Source organism: Ambystoma mexicanum, chromosome 8, assembly GCF_040938575.1.
Source record: "Ambystoma mexicanum isolate Mex_15411 chromosome 8, UKY_AmexF1_1, whole genome shotgun sequence".
In the NCBI taxonomy this organism is placed as follows: Eukaryota; Metazoa; Chordata; class Amphibia; order Caudata; family Ambystomatidae; genus Ambystoma; species Ambystoma mexicanum.
In genome coordinates, this window is record NC_090929.1 from 177,288,510 (window position 1) to 177,307,342 (window position 18,833).

The 18,833-nt window shown below is 50.1% G+C and overlaps 1 protein-coding gene across 6 annotated transcripts in view; it reads right to left on the bottom strand.

Moving 5' to 3' along the window:
- The window catches only part of SEC16A (SEC16 homolog A, endoplasmic reticulum export factor), a 1,467,667-nt gene that overhangs the window by 700,733 nt on the left and 748,101 nt on the right, over positions 1-18,833 (bottom strand). For all 6 annotated transcript variants that reach the window (XR_011268503.1, XM_069609587.1, XM_069609588.1 and 3 more), the window contains exon 16: positions 1,809-1,914. Coding sequence is in view for 5 of the 6 variants with exons in the window: in XM_069609587.1 (XP_069465688.1) it covers positions 1,809-1,914 (106 nt within the window). In the remaining variant the exon portion in view is untranslated. The remainder of the gene's footprint in view (positions 1-1,808; positions 1,915-18,833) is intronic.

Genomic DNA, 18,833 nt, shown 5'->3' on the forward strand with positions numbered 1-18,833 from the left:
CTGGTGTGGAAAGAGGACTTCCCAATGAAATGTTCCTTTCAACATGGAATCTTAATATAGCATTCTGCCATCTTCTTTACCAGTTCATTCAGTTCTCCTATTGGACTTTTCCACGTCCTGTTTTGTGTCCCTCTGGATTTCCTTATACTTTCCTTGTCTGGGATATTGACTCCTATCTTCTGTGTTTTGTTCCCATCAGAAACCGTCTCTTTCTTACATGTGTATGTGCTTCTTCTATGAGACTAATTCTCAGGTCTCCTTGTTTCTTGACTTCTTCCCTGGGATTAATATAATTTATTTAATGTTTAGATTTTCTTTTAAGAGGGTCTTCAATACCACTGGGATGAGTAGGGCGAGTCCCATAGCTATTCTAACTCATCTTCTTAATTTGCCAACTAAGGTATAGCCACTCGTTACAGCCGCCTCTCTCCCAGAGTCTCCCGCTCTTCCCGTTAACTTCCTGGTTTCGGGATTGCGTCACCGGGTTGGATGCTTCACCACTTCTTTGTAGGATGGCATCTGTACTTCCACTTAAGTTGCTTTCCAGTACGATTTGGCGTACGTTGTACCTCCTGAACTGTGTTTTCAGCTTTGGGAGCATTTCCTTTTCGCTTCTCCTCTCGGTGTGTACCATACGTCAGGTAAATGTCACTCCTTCGGATTACTTCCTATTTCGGTATTGCGCGGGATACCAATAGGCAGGTGGCATTCGCACAGAGAGGCGTTTCTTCTCTCTGACCTCTGGCCGCCACCTCCAAGTCCCTCCTAGGAAGCTTGTTTGCTCCAGAGCTTCATGGTAGGCTTTCTCGACACAGGCGTTCTTCAGACACCTGTTCCTTCGCACTGCTGGACAATAGGAAGTTCAGTGCCTCTGTATCCCTCTGTTTGAAACTGCCTGATCTCTCCGTCTTGGCTTTGCTCCCCCGCCCACTTTTATGAGGCCACATTGAAGCTTCTCCAAGTGCCCACAATGGTTCTTCCTTTGTGATTGTGTGAGGCTCACCCTACCTCCACTGGGTTTCCTCGTCTCAGTGTCAGCCAGTTCTCAACTCTTTCTTACTATTAGGTGTTTACTCGTCGCAGTACCGTTTAGACCTTTATCTTCAGCCGAAGTACTGCAGTAACCAATGTAGGAGGAGTCTGATGTTATAGATCTTTCTCCATCAGTCTTGAGTGAAATAAAAAGGGAGTGCCTTCTCAGAACGGGAGTCCTTATCCCCATGGGAGTTGGGGGATGGGGGGGCAGGAGTCTCTCCATGATACAGGTATCCTGGTATCTGCCACATCGAGGGGGAACATTACGTAGTAGGCTCATCTCCCTAGTCTCACAAGAACAGGCTCCCACTTGGGGAGAGGTGACCTAATCCAACAATTCGTCACACAACATCCCCCAGAAATTATTTTGCGGACTGACACAATGACAAATAACTTCAACAAGCGCTACAAAAATGGTATGTATGTGCTTGTATCTTCTTACATCCAATTATTGTACAGCAAGAAATACAGCTAACTGGACTTCATTTCTAAAGCTGGGAGGGTTAGAGTGAAAAAGGTAGGCACAATACCAGTTAGGTTAACAGGGACATAAGAAAAGCATCTCTGCCAAGACTGAACAAAGACATACTTCTGAGCTTTAATAATGACTGTGTATGTTTTATTAGCAGAAGTGAGGTCTATTTAAGTTTCACATGGTGAGCTGTATATAGACCATAATATGCTGCCAACATGCAGAAGTACAGTATTGCCTGTGAGTACAAGGAAACAAGGAGCATGCAAATGCTTTACCCCAATAAAGACATTACTCTTACCTGAAAATTAGGGAGTGAGCATGGTTGGGTACCTAAAGACTGTGCATACTCGTAGGCCTCCGTTCGGTGAATGGCTTCATTGGAGGAAAACCTCAAGAATGGCAAACTATTCCAGAGAGGGGAAAAGAAATATATGTTCTATAAACAAAATCGGTTAAGTTAAAAACTAACCACACCCAAGCCTACAATGTCAACGATGTTGATAGACTTTAAGATTCTACTTTACTTGTGCACAGGATTAGTTTGAAAGTCTTCACTAGAATGAAATATTACATCCACACACCTTTAACAGCCATTTCAAATGTGTTACAATGTGCCATTGCGTACATTTCACTGAGTCAGCTAGGGCCAATTGGGTTTTCAGGCACAACAGGACATTAATCAATCCTCTGGTCCTCCCCACACCCACATTTGAACTGGTTAGAGGCATTGCTTTCAGTCGGATATGCAAGCAATACATTATTCAGAGTACATCTAGGAAAGCCTGCACAAACATTTTTATTTTTTTTAACGTAGCTTTTTATTTGCATTTTAAAACAGAAAAATTCAACCTTAAGTAAACCCACCCTCTACCCCTCCACTGCAGCCTCCCCCCCTTTGGATCGACAGAGATCCATATTCCTCAAATGCTTTCTCCGGGTGGCATGTTCCTTGATGCAGGTGTCGGTGCTACACAGCATGCTTCTGCTCAGTCCTCGGGGTATCTCCCCTGTTCTAGTTCGATCAGTGGCTATACCACTATGCCCAGCAGGCGCATATTCCTTGGGCACCCTCGATCCCTCCTGTAGGAATTCCAATAACCTTGACCAGTCTATGCAAAACACTCTGATCCCCCTGGAGGGAGTATGTGAGCCACTCCGGGGCTGAAAAGTTCAAGATTTGTGCCACCCATTCGTGCTCCAGTGGAGGAACCTTGGATTTCCATTTTTGCGCCAACACTAGTGCTCCCATCATCATAATAACGTACAGTTTGCGGTCTGATTTTGAAGGCAGATCCTCCAGCGTCCCATCTAGTCCCATCAATGCCAATCCTCCATTACCCCCACCCTTCACCCCAGGACTTGCGATATCGCCTCTCGTATGCCCCCAAATAACTCTCTATTTTGGGTCAATCCCACCATATGTGGCTCCACGTTCCCTCCCTTCCACATTCCCTCCAACAGTATTTCAATTCGCCCGGGTACATTTGGTGGAGTCTTCTGGCGTGAGGTGCCTTTGGAGAAGCAGTTTAACCCAGATCTCTGGGATTTGCAGGGATCTCGTGAGTTTGGGAATGTTCGCCCATAGTGTCCCGTGGATGACTCCCATCTTTTCATATAGGGCCTTGGGGGTGGAACCTCGCCGGCTATCAAGTGCGCATATATGGATGCAACCACCCGCCTATCCCCGGGGTCCGTATTCAGGTATTTTTCAAAGGGGGTTAATTGGCGTGTCCCTACTTGTTTCATGGAGGGATGGAGTACCCAGTGCCTCAATTGTGCATGTGAGTAGAAGGTATAACCCTCCTTGTCTCCCTGCAACTCCCTTCACACGTCTACCAGGGCCAGATCTTGAATTTTCTCCCCAAGTTCCCCTGAAGGTCTTCCTTGTGCCCCTTGTGCCATTTTGGTTCCATCTATAGAAGGGTCCCAGGCTATGTTAAAGTCCCCAGTCAAGATAATGGGCGTTTCAGCAAATCTTTCGTGTCTGGTCAATGCCTTTTGAACAATGCATCCTCGTCTGAATTGGGGGCATATAGAGTCGCTATAGTGTAGGTTTCCCCTCTCCCAGTCAGGGCTATTGCTAGGTATCTCCCCTGGTCGTCAGTGTCCGTTCTCTCGGGGTGAGGTCCAACCCATTTTCAGGGCCAGGAGTATCCCCCCCATTTTTGTTGGGTTGCTTGGAAGAGTCTAGCGTACCCCAGAACTTGATTCTACTTCTGTCCCGGGTTTGGATATGCGTTTCTTGCAGGACTATTATATCTGGGTGTTCCCTTCTTAGGTCTCTCTATTCTTTTCCTTTAGGATGGGGAGTTTAGGTCGTTGACGTTTAGAGATATGATCTTAAGGTTATTACTGCTGCCCATTGTCACATAGGTGTTCATCTCCTGGTTGTGTAGATTTCGTAATGGGTCTGCGGCCGCCCCTTTGATACTTCCCTCCTTCCCCTTTCCCCCGCCCTCTATGGACCTACCGTCTTCCCAAACTTTGCGTCTCCTTCCCCTACCCTCCCGCCCTTCAAACCCCCCCCCCCCAATCTCTGGGCGAATTCAACTGGCTTCTAGCCCCCCTCAAACTCAGGTCTCGAGAGTTGAATTCTTGGCTAACCCCAGCCTTGGCCTGCGCAGGTTCTCCCAAACCCATCCCAAGAATCTCCCCCCTCGCTTCCCCCACAGGACCACATTAGGCATAAACAGCAGACATTAACTTGACTTGACTTGCACCCTTCCCAGGCAAGCTGTCGAGATGTAGGCCCCCACATCGGTGCGTGCTCAGTCGGGGGTGTCGTTGGGGGACTTATTCTTGACCTGCTCTTTTCCTGCTGACGGACCTCTGAGGGGTGGGTGGTGTTCCCCCTTCTTGGGCTTTTTGGGTCTTACTGTGGTCCATTCCTAGGATATGCAAGTATTTTGTTGGGAAAAAATTGGGCGGGTTGGCGACTGACACTCCTCTTCGATGCCCAGTAGGGTGGCTCCTTGGTCGAATGACGTAATTCTGTGTTGCTTTCCCTGTCAGTTGAAAAGTAAACTGAATGGGAAGGTCCATTTGTATCGGACCTCTCAGTCTCTCAGGAAGGTCAAAATTGGGCTCATTCTCCTCCTCTTGATAATTGCGCCAAATCCTGGTATAAGAATATTTCTACTCCATTGTGTGCGATCCGTTTCGCCCTCCGAGCCTTGAGGAGTATTCTTTCTTTGATCATGTAGTCCTGGATGGCTACCAATACGTCTCTCGGTCTCGCCCCTAGTTCCTGTCTGCAGGGGCCCACTCTGTGGATCCTAGTGAATTTTATCGCGAGACCTGCATCGGGTTCCAGAAGGCCCCTAAAGATATTTCTCACAACTTCTGCGAGGTCCTGGTCCTGTGTCCCCTGCGGGAGGCATTTAATGTGAATATTGGACCACCAGGATCTGGTTTCTATATCCTCAGTCTGCAGTTCGAGATTATGAGTGGCAGTTGCCAGGGTTTTGCATCTTCCATCAGCTCCTGGATCACCCTTTCATTGGTGTTCATTCTCTCCTCCATTTTATTGACGTCTCTCATTGTCTCCTGCAGCCCCTCTGCCAGATCCTCCCTCAGAATGTTCATTTGTTTTTGTACTGTGGAGCTTATCTGGTCTCCAAAGTCATTAAAGAATTGCTTGAGCAGCGACTGGGTTACGGGCCGGTCTTGTTCCTCCTGCATGGGTTATTCTCCTGGTTCTGAGGGCAGGTCTGTTGTATGGGGTCCACCGGGGAGGTCTGAGTGCCATCCTGGCTTTTTTTTAATTTTATTTTTTAAGAGATTTTCACCAGTGATGGTGGCTCTTTCCCTCTTGATTGAGACATTGTTGATGTTCGCTTTATATGTCAACATACTTATGGGTTACTTTGTTGCCTCTGGTTGTGTGCTTCTCTGGCTCCACAGGAGAATCGGCTCTGTGCTTTGGGTTCCGTTGAGTCAGCCCTAGTGCTCCAAGGGACCCCCCTCCTCCCTCACCTGGAGAGTCTGGCCTCATCTTCTCATTGTGTTTTTAAGGGGTGTCGTGAGTCTTTAAGCTTCGGGACTCCTGGGATAGGCCCCCCTCGGGGGGCCGGATGCCGTCTGGGCCGCTGGGGGCTCCCCGCCCAAGCCGAGACAGGGGTATATTGGTCCTGCGAAAGGGGTATCTGCTAATGTCTGCAATAGTGTGGTTTCCGCGGTTGCGGGTCCTTGAAGCGGCCGGGGCCTCCACCAGCGCCTGTTCTGCCCTGCGCAACTCCACCCAGGAGGGGTGCGAGGTGGGATTTCCCCCATCAACCCCGGGCTGTGGTCTTGGTTGCCAGTTCTACTGTAATGTGCCTCTGTTTATGTCCTTTGTGACAATGGGGCTGTTCGGGGGCTGCTTCTTGATTTACCGACTACCTCCCTCTCTCTGAGTGCAGAGTGTCAAGTCTAAGCTCCATTTCTGGTGCCACCGGGGGGCCAGACTTTTGCTCGGCACCCTTCTGGATGCGCTGTACCCTTACTTCTTTTTTTTTTTTAAAACGTGTTTATTTTAAACAGGCAGGTTATGGCAATACAAAGCTTAATTACTTGTGACATGTGGCATACAGTAATCCCATTTGACGCTCTTCCCACCCCACCCCTCGGGCTCAAGTTCCTTCTTCACTTCCCTGTAGGGGTCTCCATCCCGAATAGTTCTCCTGGCCAGTTGGGGCTTGAAAGTCAGGGCTTTGAACCTTTGGTCAAACTCCAATACCGGACCCTAGATGTTGCGAAATCGATGCAAGGTGCCTGCTCCGGCAGCAGTCACCTTCTCAGCGATCAGGATGTCCCAGACCTTCATCCACCAGAAAGGCATGAGAGGGCCTTTCGTCGTTTTCCAGGTGCGGGCTATCACGTTCCTACCCGCAAGTAGGCATTGTGACAATAGTTTGGCCTTGGGGCCAGACCTGGGGTAGATCCCGGGGACCGGTGCTCCAAGGAGGATAGGCTCGGGGGCCAAGGGCAGTCGCACCTGAGTGATGTCCGCTATCGTCGCTAGGCATCGTTTCCAAAAGGCTTGGGCCTTGGGGCAGGACCACCACGTGGAAGGAGGAGCCTATTTGGCCGCACTGCCTCCAGCATTGAGGGTTGATCATGGAGTTCATGTGGTGGAGTCTTAGGGGAGGGTAGTACCACCGGAGGAGGATCTTGTAGGCACACTCTCTATTCGTGATGCATGATGAGGAGGTGTGAGCCCGGGACCAGATGTCGACCCACTGTTGGTCTTCAATCGGATGGCCCAGGTCCGCCTCCCACAGGGCCATATACCGGGTCTTGGAGGTTAGGAAGTCCGTTTGGAGGCGCTTGTACAGAGTGGAGATTCTTCCTCGGGGCAGAAGCTCCTTAAGAGTCAGTTTGATGGCTGTGGGGGGACAAGTAGCCGTCTGGCGAGTCTGAGGATGGGTGCACCAGTGGCGTAGTTGGGTATATGTGAACCGATCTTGTTCTGGATCCCAAATAGTTCTTTGCATCGCTCAAAGGTGCAGGGTTGGCCCCCTTCAAAAAGTTGACCCAGGGTCTCCAGGCCTCCTGCAGTCCAGGCCTTAAAATTCCGGGGAGACAGACCAGGAGAGAAGGTAGGGTTCATGAACACTGGGGAGAGGGGGCTGAGCCCCGTCGGGATCTTCTTCTGTTTCAGCGCCTTGTCCCACACCGAAATGGTGTGTTTGGTGGATGCCAGGAGATTCCGCCACTGTCGCCGTTCTGGAGGGGGGACATGTGGGAGAAAGCATAGTGGGAGGGGCAGCTGCGCTTGTTCGAGGTCTACCCATCCAGGGCGGTTGGTAAGGACTTGCCATGATTGGATACAAGACAGGTGAGCCGCCATTTGGTATTTCTGCAAGTCAGGGACCCCGAGCCCACCCAGTTTCACGTTGCCCAGCATCGTAGATTTAGGGATCCTGGGTTTTTTCTCCCTCCAAATAAACTGCAGCATTTTCTCCAAATAAACTGCAGCATATTCTTCTGTAAGCGTTGAAGGGCTGGCGCCGGGACCGGCACCGGGAGTGTGGAGCATGCATACAGAAATCTCGGCAGTAAGTTCATCTTACAGGCTGTAATACGGCCCATCAGCGATATCTCCTCTGTTGTCCAGCGTCTCAAATCTGCCTCCAAGTTCGTAAATAATGGGGGAAAATTAGCCCGATAAGTTTCGCTTGGACTGGCCGGTATCTGAGCTCCCAAGTAGCTAAGTTCTTTGGTCGACCAGTGTATTGGGCACAGCGGAAATATGGCTTCTCGGGCTTCCCGGGACAAGCCCACTCCCATGGCGACTGATTTCCGGTAGTTAACTGTGAAGCCTGTGACCCTGCCATAGCTCGTTATCTCAGCCAGGGCTTGAGGGAGGGATGAGCGGGGTTTCGTGATAGTCAGGAGGAAATCATCTGCGTAGAGGGCCAGCTTGTGGTGCGCCGAGCCCGATTGAAAGTCTTCGACTGCAGGATTCAACCTGATCCGCTGGGCAAACGGTTCCATAATTAAAGCGAAGAGGAGTGGCGACAGCGGGCATCCCTGTCGGGTTCCGCAAGTTAGGTTGATAGGGGAGGAGAGGGTGCCGTTAACTCTAAGAAGGGTTTTGGGGGCTTTGTAATTTGCCAGCGTCATGGTGCAGAACTCCGGGCCAAATCCAAAAGCCTCCAGGGTAAGCCTCATGAAGGTCCAATCCACTTTGTCAAACGCCTTGGTTGCGTCCAGGGCCAGAAGCACCAACTCCCGGGAATCTCGGGAAGCGAGTTCCACCAGATCCAAGGCTCTTCGAATGTTGTCGGCCATGGAGCGGTGTCTGAGGAAGCCACTCTGATCCGCACTGATTATCTCCGGCAAGAATCGAGACAGACGAGAGGCCAGGATTTTAGAGTCAATGTTGGCATCTATATTGAGCAGGGCAATGGGTCTATATGATGCAGGGTTCTTCGGATCGCCCCCTGGTTTAGGTAGTAAGACCGTAATTGACTCCTGCATGGACGGGGTTACAGTGCCCGTGGTCCTGAACAAGTTAAACAACTGTACCAAAGGTGCTAATAGCCGGGGTTTAAAAATCTTGTAGAACCTGGTTGTATAGCCATCAGGGCCAGGGGCTCGGGATTTGAGAGCTTTTATTGCCTCGCCCACTTCTTCGTCAGTGATCGGCGCCTCCTGAGAGTCACGGGCTGATCTTTTTAGCCAGGGAAGTGCCGCACCCCGCAAGTATTCCTTCTGTTCCTCCATGTCCCGCGCCGGAGCGGTCATCACCTGAGTTAGATGGGCCGCAGCTTGTCCTGGTCAGCGTAATGGACCTTGCCTCATTGGTCCCGCAGGCCCACAATTGTATTGTTCCTCTTTGCTTTGGCAAGTTTGGCCACTAGTAGCTTATTTGCTTTGTTGTTTTTAGCATAATAAAACTGTTTTGCATTTGCCATTTGGTGGGCAGTGTGTTCAGCATAGTGGGCCTCAATCTTTTTCTGTGCTATCCGGATGGCTCGCTGGGTTTTATGGGTCCTTTCTGCATTTTTAAGATCTTCAAGGCTGTGGCGAGTTTGACGCTTGTGTCCATGATAGGCCGCTCCTTGCGCAATCAGTTCACCCTGCACTACTGCCTTCATTGTGTCCCAAGTGTTGGCGGTAGAGGTGTCCTCACTGGGGTTTTCCTTAAAGAAGTTGGAGATCGTGGTTGCGATTGCGTCCCTCAGTGGCATCTCGTTGAGAATCGGATCATATAGGGTCCACCTGCACTCGGATCTCAAGGGTCACCGGAGCATTACCAGACAAGATTCTGGAGCCAATCGTCACATCGTTTGTAAACGTAAAGATTTGTGGGGACACTAGGAGAAGATCTATCCTGGAGAAGGTCCGGTGGACATAGGAATAAAAGGAAAAGTCTCTTTCGGATGGGTGGAGTACTCTCCATGAATCCACCACCCCCAAGGTTCTAAATAGTTGTAAGAGAGCCAGGGCTATGGTGAGGTCTCCAGCGCTAGGTGGGTGAGACTTGTCTTTCGAGGGGTCCAGGACCCCATTGAAGTCCCCTCCGATCACTATCTGGCCCTCCAAAAACAGGGAGAGGGTTGTACACAGGGATTCATAGAACGGCGCCTGGCCTGAGTTGGGTGCGTATACAGAGATTATAGAGTAGAGTTGTCCTAGTAACAGGCATTTCACTGCCATGTATCGCCCCTCCGAGCAGCTTATAGAGTCCAGAATCTGAGGGTTCAGGCCCCTCCCGAATAGGATAGCTGTGCCACCCCTCTTGGAGTTCCCAGACGCGATAAGTTGCTTCGGAAAGTCTCGGGAGCGCAGGCGGCTGTGGTATGCCGGCACAGGTGGATTTCTTGTAGCATAGCCACAGCTGCACCGTCATTCTGAAGCTTCTGTAGGATAGACTTGCGTTTGGTGGGTGAATTTAGTCCCTTGACATTCAGGGAGACAAACCTTAAAGTTCGATGTTCCGGGTCCAGGGCCGGGGAGGTTGGCGAGTCTTGGGGGAGAGGGGGAGATATAGAGGAATCAGCCATCATGTCGCGGAGTGTGTAGCCATTCCCCAACCTGCCTGTGGGATTTTTCTCGGCCGCCAACGGGGGACCGAGTTTTTACTGAGGGTGGCTGACCTTTTGCGGGTCTAATGCCTCCCTTGGCCAACGGGGCCATCGAACAGTGTGTAGCCAACATGGCTAACTTTATGAGCAATCGTAGTGGTTTGTTCCAAGGACTCGTAGGTGGATTGTGCCTTGGAACCGGGCATGGGCCGTGGAATAATGCCCGCTGCTTAAAGAATAAAGCTTATCTGTGTTCCTGGGGGTGTAGGTCGGATCATGGTGCCGGACTGTGAGCCAGGATCGAGGTGGAAACTCCACCATGGGGTCGCATCTGGCTATTTCCTCTTCCGGAATCTGGGAACCCTCGACCAAGAGTTTTGTGTGGGATTAGGGGAGGCCATCAGACTTGAATCAGCCGCTGCTTCGGAGGGCGGGAGAGACGAGGGGTTGGAGGCATCTGGACGTAGGATGTCGGTAGCATCTTCCAAGTGGCTAATTTTCCTGAGCGAGCCCTTGTAGGAAAATTGCAAGGCTGTGGGAAAGAGCCATCTGTAGCAAATTTTTTGAGCCTGAAGAAGGGCGGTTAAAGGCTGAAGGGCTCGCCTCTTTTAAACAGTAAGCGGAGAAAGGTCCTGGAAGATCTGGAGAGAAGTCCCTTGAAATGTAATTTCGTCTTTGGAGCGGCTTATTGCCGAGATGGCTTCCTTCGTAGTAAAGAAGTGCACCCTAGTAATGATGTCGGGGGGGCCATCCGATTCCACTCCGCGTCGGGGGTTCAGCCTGTGGGTGCGATCCAGGAGAAGCAGTGAATCTTCGAAGTCGGGGAGAAGAGATTGGAAAAAAAGGCCCACATATTCAGCTAACCCCTTGTCTAGGATCGAGGTGGGAACCCCCCGAATGCGGAGGTTGTTGCGCCGGGCCCTATTTTCGAGGTCTTCTTGCTTGTATTCCAGGATATCGCACCTGTCCTGCAGTAGTCCGATTGAGCGTTGGACCTCTGTTAGCGCGGAGGCATGGTCTTGGATATGATCCTCAACAACTCCTACTCTATGTTCAACCTCCGAGACCTTTTTGTCTGTGCTTTCCAGTTTAGTTGTGAGTTCTGTCATACAAGAGCGGAATTCTGATTTGATATCAGCCATGAATTCAGGAATATCTTCTTTGGTCGCCAAGGGTCCCTTGTTATCTAGGGATTCCCGTGGGATAGAGGTGCCAGAATCATGTTTTTTAGCTTTGTCGGAAGCGGTCAGCAGAGTTACTATGTCCGAAGACTTGGTGGTCTTTTGTTGCTTTGACATCGCGCTAGTTAGAGGCAGGACAATGGCCGCCGGGAGCGATGTAGTGGTGAGGAGGAGCCGGACTGTGGGCCAGGGCGCCCCAGGAAGCGCTCAGGGAGAAGCGCATGCGAGCTAGGCCCACCTTAAATCTCTCAGGGGGCTCCCGCCGCCAACCGTTGGGGGAAGGGTCTCATCTTCGCTCCAGGAATTGAATCGCTTCTTAGGGCCGATATCTGTGTCCATGAGCCGGAAAGTAGGCCCCACCGAGCATCCAGGTGGGCCACCAACGCAGCCGCGTAGATCTCTGTCCGCAGGAAGTGTGTAGGCGGCGTGGGCCGGGGCGCCCCAGGAAGAAGGGAGAGGGTGCGCAAAACGGGGCCGATGTATGCGGGGCTCTCTGCCGGTTCCAGGGGGGGGCCCTTGCCGGCCGATGGAAATAGTCCCCATTTGTCTGGATATCCGGATGTCCGACCGTCCCCTCCGGCTCAAGTGTTACGGGAAGGATCGCCTTCGACTCGTGACTGCGGCCGCCATCATAAGTGCGCCCGCCATCTTGGATTCTCTGAGCCGCAGAGGGGGGGGGGGCCAGGATTCAGGCGACAAGTACGGACATAGTGCTCCCTCTCCCAGCTTTCATCTTTGAGCCGCTAGTGCTCCATCGGTTCCGATCCACATAGCTGGCGTCGGTGGATCGTATAGGCCACAGGAACCGCACAATTTTAGCTGAAGCAGCGGGCCGTCCACGGGCGGCTTTAGAGGAGTGACTGCATCGCGTCGGCTCCAAGCCACGCCCCTGTACCCTTACTTCTATGTAAGAGGCTGGTGGAATTGCTCTGTGGGTAGTAGCGACGGTCACCCAGCAGTGGCACCAGTTGGTTAGAGTGTCTGGGTAGCGTGGATCAGGCGCTTGCTCACCCAGTGTATGTGTGACTTACTCCCAGACTGCGCCGCCAAGTTCTCTGCGGGTCCTCGGCGTCCCGATTCTCTCCCTCCTCTTCTGCGGGGCTTTCCCACATTCCTGGTCCCAGCTTGGTTCGGATTGGCAGCCCCCATCCCCCCTACGCTGTAGTAGCTGCCTGGCGCCTCTTGCTGTGCCCGGTGGTGGGGGGTGAACGGTGTTCCGGGCCGATACTCGTCACTGGATCTAGAGTTAAGAGCGGGCTAGCAGCTCCTCTTGGCCCCCTATCTCGCCTTCTTGTTCTGCTCCTCTTCGTCTCGATACCTGTCACTCCGAGGCGGCGCCAGGACTGGTGGGCACGGCCACGAAGTTCCCTCTGCTGGATGCTGTGATCACGTTGGCGGGCTGCAGGTGAAACTTCTCCCCGCATCCATGGCTGATAAAACTGCTTTGGGAGCAGATGCCGGTGCGCGTCTATTGATTCCGCTGGCTCACAGCGCTGCCTGCTCTGCAGATCGATTCTGGGGAGGGCTAGCAATCACTTTTAAGCACATTTTCCGGCCCCATGGGATGTGGTCGAGTCGGCTGAGGTGCACCTAGCATCGCGGCCATCTTGGAACCCCTGCAAAATAATTCTTAAGAGGTCACACTGCTATACTGTACAAGCAGAGCGCCAGATGGGCTCTGAACCTGCCTACACTGCAAAAATCAGGTGAAAAATCCCTATAAAGTAAAGAGAAACAAGCGTGCTTGTGTCTGACTCGTCGTGCCATCTGCACTTGTCACTGTTCAGACGAGATGCCTGGGAAACACCTCTGCTATTGCACTGTAATGTGAAAACTGCCTGTATCATTAAAAATAATTCTTTTCATTTAAGTGAACAGTTAGATACCTGAAAAGGAAATTGGGTTTAACAGAAAGATATCAATTTCTTTAAAATGTAAATATAATTTTACTTGGCTAAAAATATGCCAGTCAGAAATGATAATTGCGTTTTACTCTCCAAAAATGCGCTTACTCACAAATTGCCAAAATAAAGAGTACAATACCTAAAATTCTTAGCTGGAGTCCAATGTACAAACAGAGGCAAGGACAATGGCTTTTATTCTGAAAGTGCTTTCATACAAGGTACAATACAATGTGAATCTTGGCAATGGCAAACAATTGCTTGCATATTTTTAGCACCAAATAGCTACCTTTACTCACCCTACTCGGATCCGACAGTAAAGTTCAGTGTTGGCTAGGACAGCCTTGTTCAACGCAAAGTGCCATCAAAACTATGAACATTCCTACTAACCACTGGACATCCAGGGCAGAAGCCAAGCAGTAAAGTATTTTCTATGCAAGACAATGCATTACTTACCGTAAAAGCATTTCTGATGGTTGTATCTGCTTAGATTCACATGCTGTGCATAGTCCGACATCCAGTGGTCACCGCGGAGTATTGCATTTTGTTTTTCGTAGTCGAAAAGAGGACATTGACAAGGCATGTCTGTAACACTATCCCTATAGTGACGTGCAGTGTACCCACAATCCCTCACGCGTCGAGGTGCCTCTGTTTGTATTTTTTCTGCCCTGAGGGAGCCTTCTATACGTGAGTGAGTACAGAAAAGAGAGAGAGATGTAGAAAGATGTCTATGTTCCTTCCATCCGAGCGTGGAGGAAAGGTGGGCGCATGTGAATCTAAGCAGATACAACCATCAGAAATGCTTTTACGGTAAGTAATGCATTGTCTTCTGAGGTTTGTTAATATGCTTAGAATCACATGCTGTGCATAGACTAGCGAGCAGTACCCGGAGTTGGAGGTGGGTTGTGAGAAGGAACAGTAGAGAAAAGATGTCTTAATACTGCTTGTCCCACCTGGGAATCAGATCTAGAGTATCTAGACAGTAGTGTTTTGTAAAGGTGTGTACAGAACTCCAGGTTGCCGCTTTGCAAATGGACTCAAGGGGAACGTTTGCAATGAATGCTATGGATGCCCCAGTGCCTCGAGTAGAGTGTGCTCTTGGCTTGAAGGGTAGTTCTCTCTTAGCAAGAGTGTAACAGAGAGTGATGCATTGAACAATCCATCTAGATATAGTGGACTTTGAGACTGCATCTCCTTCTCTTCCTGCTGCCACCGAGACAAAGAACTGATTAGTCTTTCTCAGTGGCCTAGTTCTTTCCACATAAAACATGAGAGCTCTGCGCACATCGAGTGCATGCAGGCTCTTTTCTCCCAAATTGGAAGGGTTTTGAAAGAACGTTGGTAGTTCTATTGACTGGTTGACATGGAATATCGAAATGAATTTCGGTGCAAACCTTGGTGTGTGCGTAGAACCACCTTATCTTTGTGAACTGTTACGAAGGGGTCTAGAATAGAAAGAGCCTGTAGTTCACTTACTCTCCTAATGGAGGTGATAGCTATTAGGAAAGCAGTCTTAAGAGTGAGGTCTTTTGCCTTGTGCATGGGTTCAAAGGGTGAGCCCATGAGCCTTGTAAGTACTATATTAAGGTCCCAGCTGGGAGCTGGGTTTGCTATCGGAGGGTGTATTCTCTTTACCCCCTCAATGAAGGCTTTGATAACTGGGACTTTCCACCATGACACCTTAAGTTGAGAGGTGGTGTCCGCCGAAAGTGCAGCTAGATGGACTTTAATAGAATTGAACACTAGACCTGAGTCCAGTAAATGGGTCAGGTAAAGGACAATTTGTGTGGACTGGGTTGATGCTCTTACCTCTACACCAGACGACAAATCTCTTCCACTTGCTAGAATAGCAGTGGCGAGTGTTGGGTTTTCTTGATTCTCTGAGAATGTCCATGCATCTCTGAGGGAGTTGTTAATGGCCAAATTCTATGACCTCAGGAGCCAGGCTGCTAAGTTCATGTTCTGTGGGCATGGGTGTAGTGTCTTGCCCTTGTCCTGTGACAGCAAGTTGTACGGGCAGGGCAGTTTCACTGGAGGGGATAGGGACATCTCCATCAGGTGCGCGAACCATGGTTGGCGGGCCCACATCGGGGCTAACAGTATCATGATGACTGGTTCCTGGTGCATCTTGTACACTATCTTGTTCAGCAGAGGAGTCGGGGGGTGCGGGGGGGGGGGAAGCGTAAACAAATTTACCTGACCATGGTATCCAGAGACCGTTCCCTTTCGAGCGGTTCTGTGGGTATCTGGAGGCGTAATCTAGGCATTGTGCGTTCTCCAGAGTTGCGAAGAGGTCTATTTCTGAGAAGCCCCATTGTGTGAAGACGTCAAAGACAATGTCTTCGTGTAATCGCCATTCGTACTCTGAGGGCAGAGGAAAGTTTCTGCTGAGTTCGTCTGCTAGCAGATTGAGTTCCCCTGGTACATGTTGTGACAATAGGAACATGTGTCTGAGAGCCCACTTCCAGATGTTTTGGGACAGCTTGGACAGTCCTGGAGAGTGAGTGCCCCCTTGCTTGTTGAGGTAGTACATGGCTGTGGTGCTGTCCGTGAGGACCATCACGGTCTTCCCTTGTAGGTGTGTCTGGAAGGCTTTTAGTGCCTTGAACACCGCAAGGAGCTCTAATAAGTTTATGTGCTTGGAAGCTACGCTCGGAGTCCAAACTCCGTGAGTAGTCTGATGGGATAGGTGAGCCCCCCATCCTGTGAGTGGTGCGTCTGTGCTTAGAGTGGCTTCCACTGCGGGGGTGGCAAATGGTTTCCCTATTACCAGGTTTTCCTTTGACCACCACCGTAGCGAGACAACCAAGGCCTGCGAGACCACCACTAGATCGTCCCATTGTCCGCTGGCCTGACACCACTGGCTGTTGAGCCACTCTTGCATTGGGCGCATGCGCAGGCGCACGTGAGGTACCAAATAAATACATGACGCCATCATTCCTAGCAAGCGCATTGCTTTGCGTACCGTCACCTCTCGACCGGCCACATATTGAGGGATCTGAAACAGCATATTTTGGACCCTCTCGTTGGAGGGGAAGACGAGGCCGTCCTTTGTTCGAATTAGAGCCCCTAGGAATTGTTTGACTTGGCTGGGGTCTAAGCTGGACTTTTTCTCGTTGATGGAGAAGCCCAGTTGGAACAAAAGGTCTACTGTCTTCTGGGTGTTTGAGAAGCATGTCTCGTAGAACTCCCCTGCCGGCGAGGCCAGGCCACGTGTTCGGCAGCGCCAAAGGATCTCCTCCGCTCGTCCCTCCGTCGAAGATCTTGCTCAGAAGAGAACAGCTTCTACGTCGAGGGAGGGATCTATGTGTATGGTTATAAATAATAGTAAACGACCAAGGGTCGAGGAAATGATTTTGCAAGGTCTCTCGAGGAGCTCCGCATAAAGGCGACCAATAACTGGGCGGAAAAAAACAATCTGAGGGACCTCGACGCGTGAGGGATTGTGGGTACACTGCACGTCACTATAGGGATAGTGTTACAGACACGCCTTATCGACGTCCCCTTTTCGACTACGAAAAACAAAATGCAATACTCTGCGGTGACCACTGGATGTCGGACTATGCACAGCATGTGATTCTAAGCAGATTAACAAACATCAGAAACTTTTATATTTTTTGTGTTATATCTGAGGCTTGGCCCTGTATGCATGAGTGGTGATGTCAGTGTGGAATGTTAGCGTGGAGCCCTGTGTGCCTGAGCAGAGTGTTGTGTGGTTGGGGTTCTAACCTAGGCAGTTGATGAAGATGTAGCTTGGGTGGTGGGAGCCAGTGGGCTCTCCATAAAATCTCTCTCGATGTCACCTGATGCAACTTGAAGCAATAAATCTGATTGTACTACAGAGCTGGCGCATTATTATGGAAGCCGCTTCACAACATTTTGGTTGTATGAACAGACAATGGACAACGGAAAGAGCGCTGAAATCTACTTTCTTAATCACTTAGCTCTGCCCACCGGCCTCCCCATGTAAATGTACCCGTTGTGGAGAAAGCCATTGAACAGAAACCTTTGTCCTAGTTCTCCTGCCACTGTGCTCCCTAAGCTTACTGTCAGACACAGTTTTTCACCCTCGCCCCTAGACTTTCGTTACAACCTCACCGCCTACTCATTCCTCCACTCTTTCCCTTTCTTCTCCTGCACCAGTCTGAACCAGCCTAACGGTGGAGTTACACCTGCTGTTAGGCAACATTGTATACAGTACCCTGGGGTGCACTTCAATAACCCTGACCTCTTGGCAATAGGGACACAACCTTTGGAATAAGTCTGAACTACACAGGTTGGTAGTGTTGCTGAGCACCAGGCTTATCTCAAGAGAGGTCAATGTGAGCAGTCATGTTGTGACACAGAGTTTCACAGTACAGTTATTAAAATAAACTTTTACTGATAAAACAATTATTAATTTATTTTACAGTCAGTTGTATAAGCCTTCTTCACAAGGGAGCAATATATGTAACACTTCTAATACACTTCAAAACACACTCTTAGTTTCTCTAAATCAGATGATGCCCATTGGGGATGGCACGCAGACACTTCCTACACCCTAAGGTGACATAAATAGCTTGGACACTGATTTATCACTGGTATATTTAGAGCAATGCTGAGTTTGGTGTAAACGTTAGATAGGGGAATAAAACAAAGGTTAACAAATAATTCTAAACAGGTAAGTACTTTTTCAAAAAATGTCAACCCTTTCCTGGGGAAAGATAAAGCACAGAGTCAAAGGTAAGAAGAGTCTCTCAGGGAGTCAGGAAGGCCAATGTTAATTGCACAATGTCTAGGGGAGCTGAAGACCTTCTTTGCAGGTAGGTAAAAAGTCTTGCACAATGTTTTTAGAAATGTTTGTAGACAATAGAACACTTGAAGGGCCACAAGCTGGGAGGCTTGTGAGGGGCATAGCTATAGCATCTGAGATCCAGCACTCTGCTTTGGTCAGTCCTGCTTCAGGGAAGTCCAGAGGATCTTCCTGACGCTTGGGTCTGGCTTAAAAGCAACGCACACAATCTGGTGTTCCTCTCCCTGGCACTTTGGTTCCAGCAGCAGCAGCAGACGTACAGCCAGCTCCGAGAAGATGTCCAGACGGGCTTACTTTGGAGTTGATTCGTCCTTGCAGGGCTTCTCTAGTCGAGGCAAATTCACAGCTTCAGCACAGCAGCAGGGCTGCACTGGGAAAACCAACCGTCCAGGAATTGCAGCAAGCGTCTCTTCCAAGTTCTTCTTTGGATTCCTTCGTCTAGTGGTCGACTCTGCCTTCCAAGCCAAAAAGCCTCGCCTTTTATTTCTCCCATTCATTCCAGCCTAGCTGTCAATCATACAGCAGGGTGGCTGTACTTGCCGAACAGCCAGCCAGCCAATCACCTTTGGCTACATTCCTGTAACCAAGGGGATTAAGTACATGGAGTTTCCGGCACCTTCCTCACTTCCTGCCCCTGCCAGACATATTGGAGCCAGAGGCGGGCTTCACCCGTGAATCCCGCCAAAGACAAAATGAACAAAGGTGCCAAACCTGATTTGCTGCGCAGATAAAATCTCAAGAAGGACCTTTCCCAACAAGAAATGGTGAAAAAAGAAGACCAGGGCCATTTTGGCAAAATGGGCACCCAGGGGTGTTTTACTGCAGCTGCGAACACAGTCTGCGGTAATAACAGACAATGGTAGTAAACAGTAAACCACTGCCACCAGCCATTAGTTGTAGAAAGGGTAACACAAATGTTACATGAGATGAGAAGCT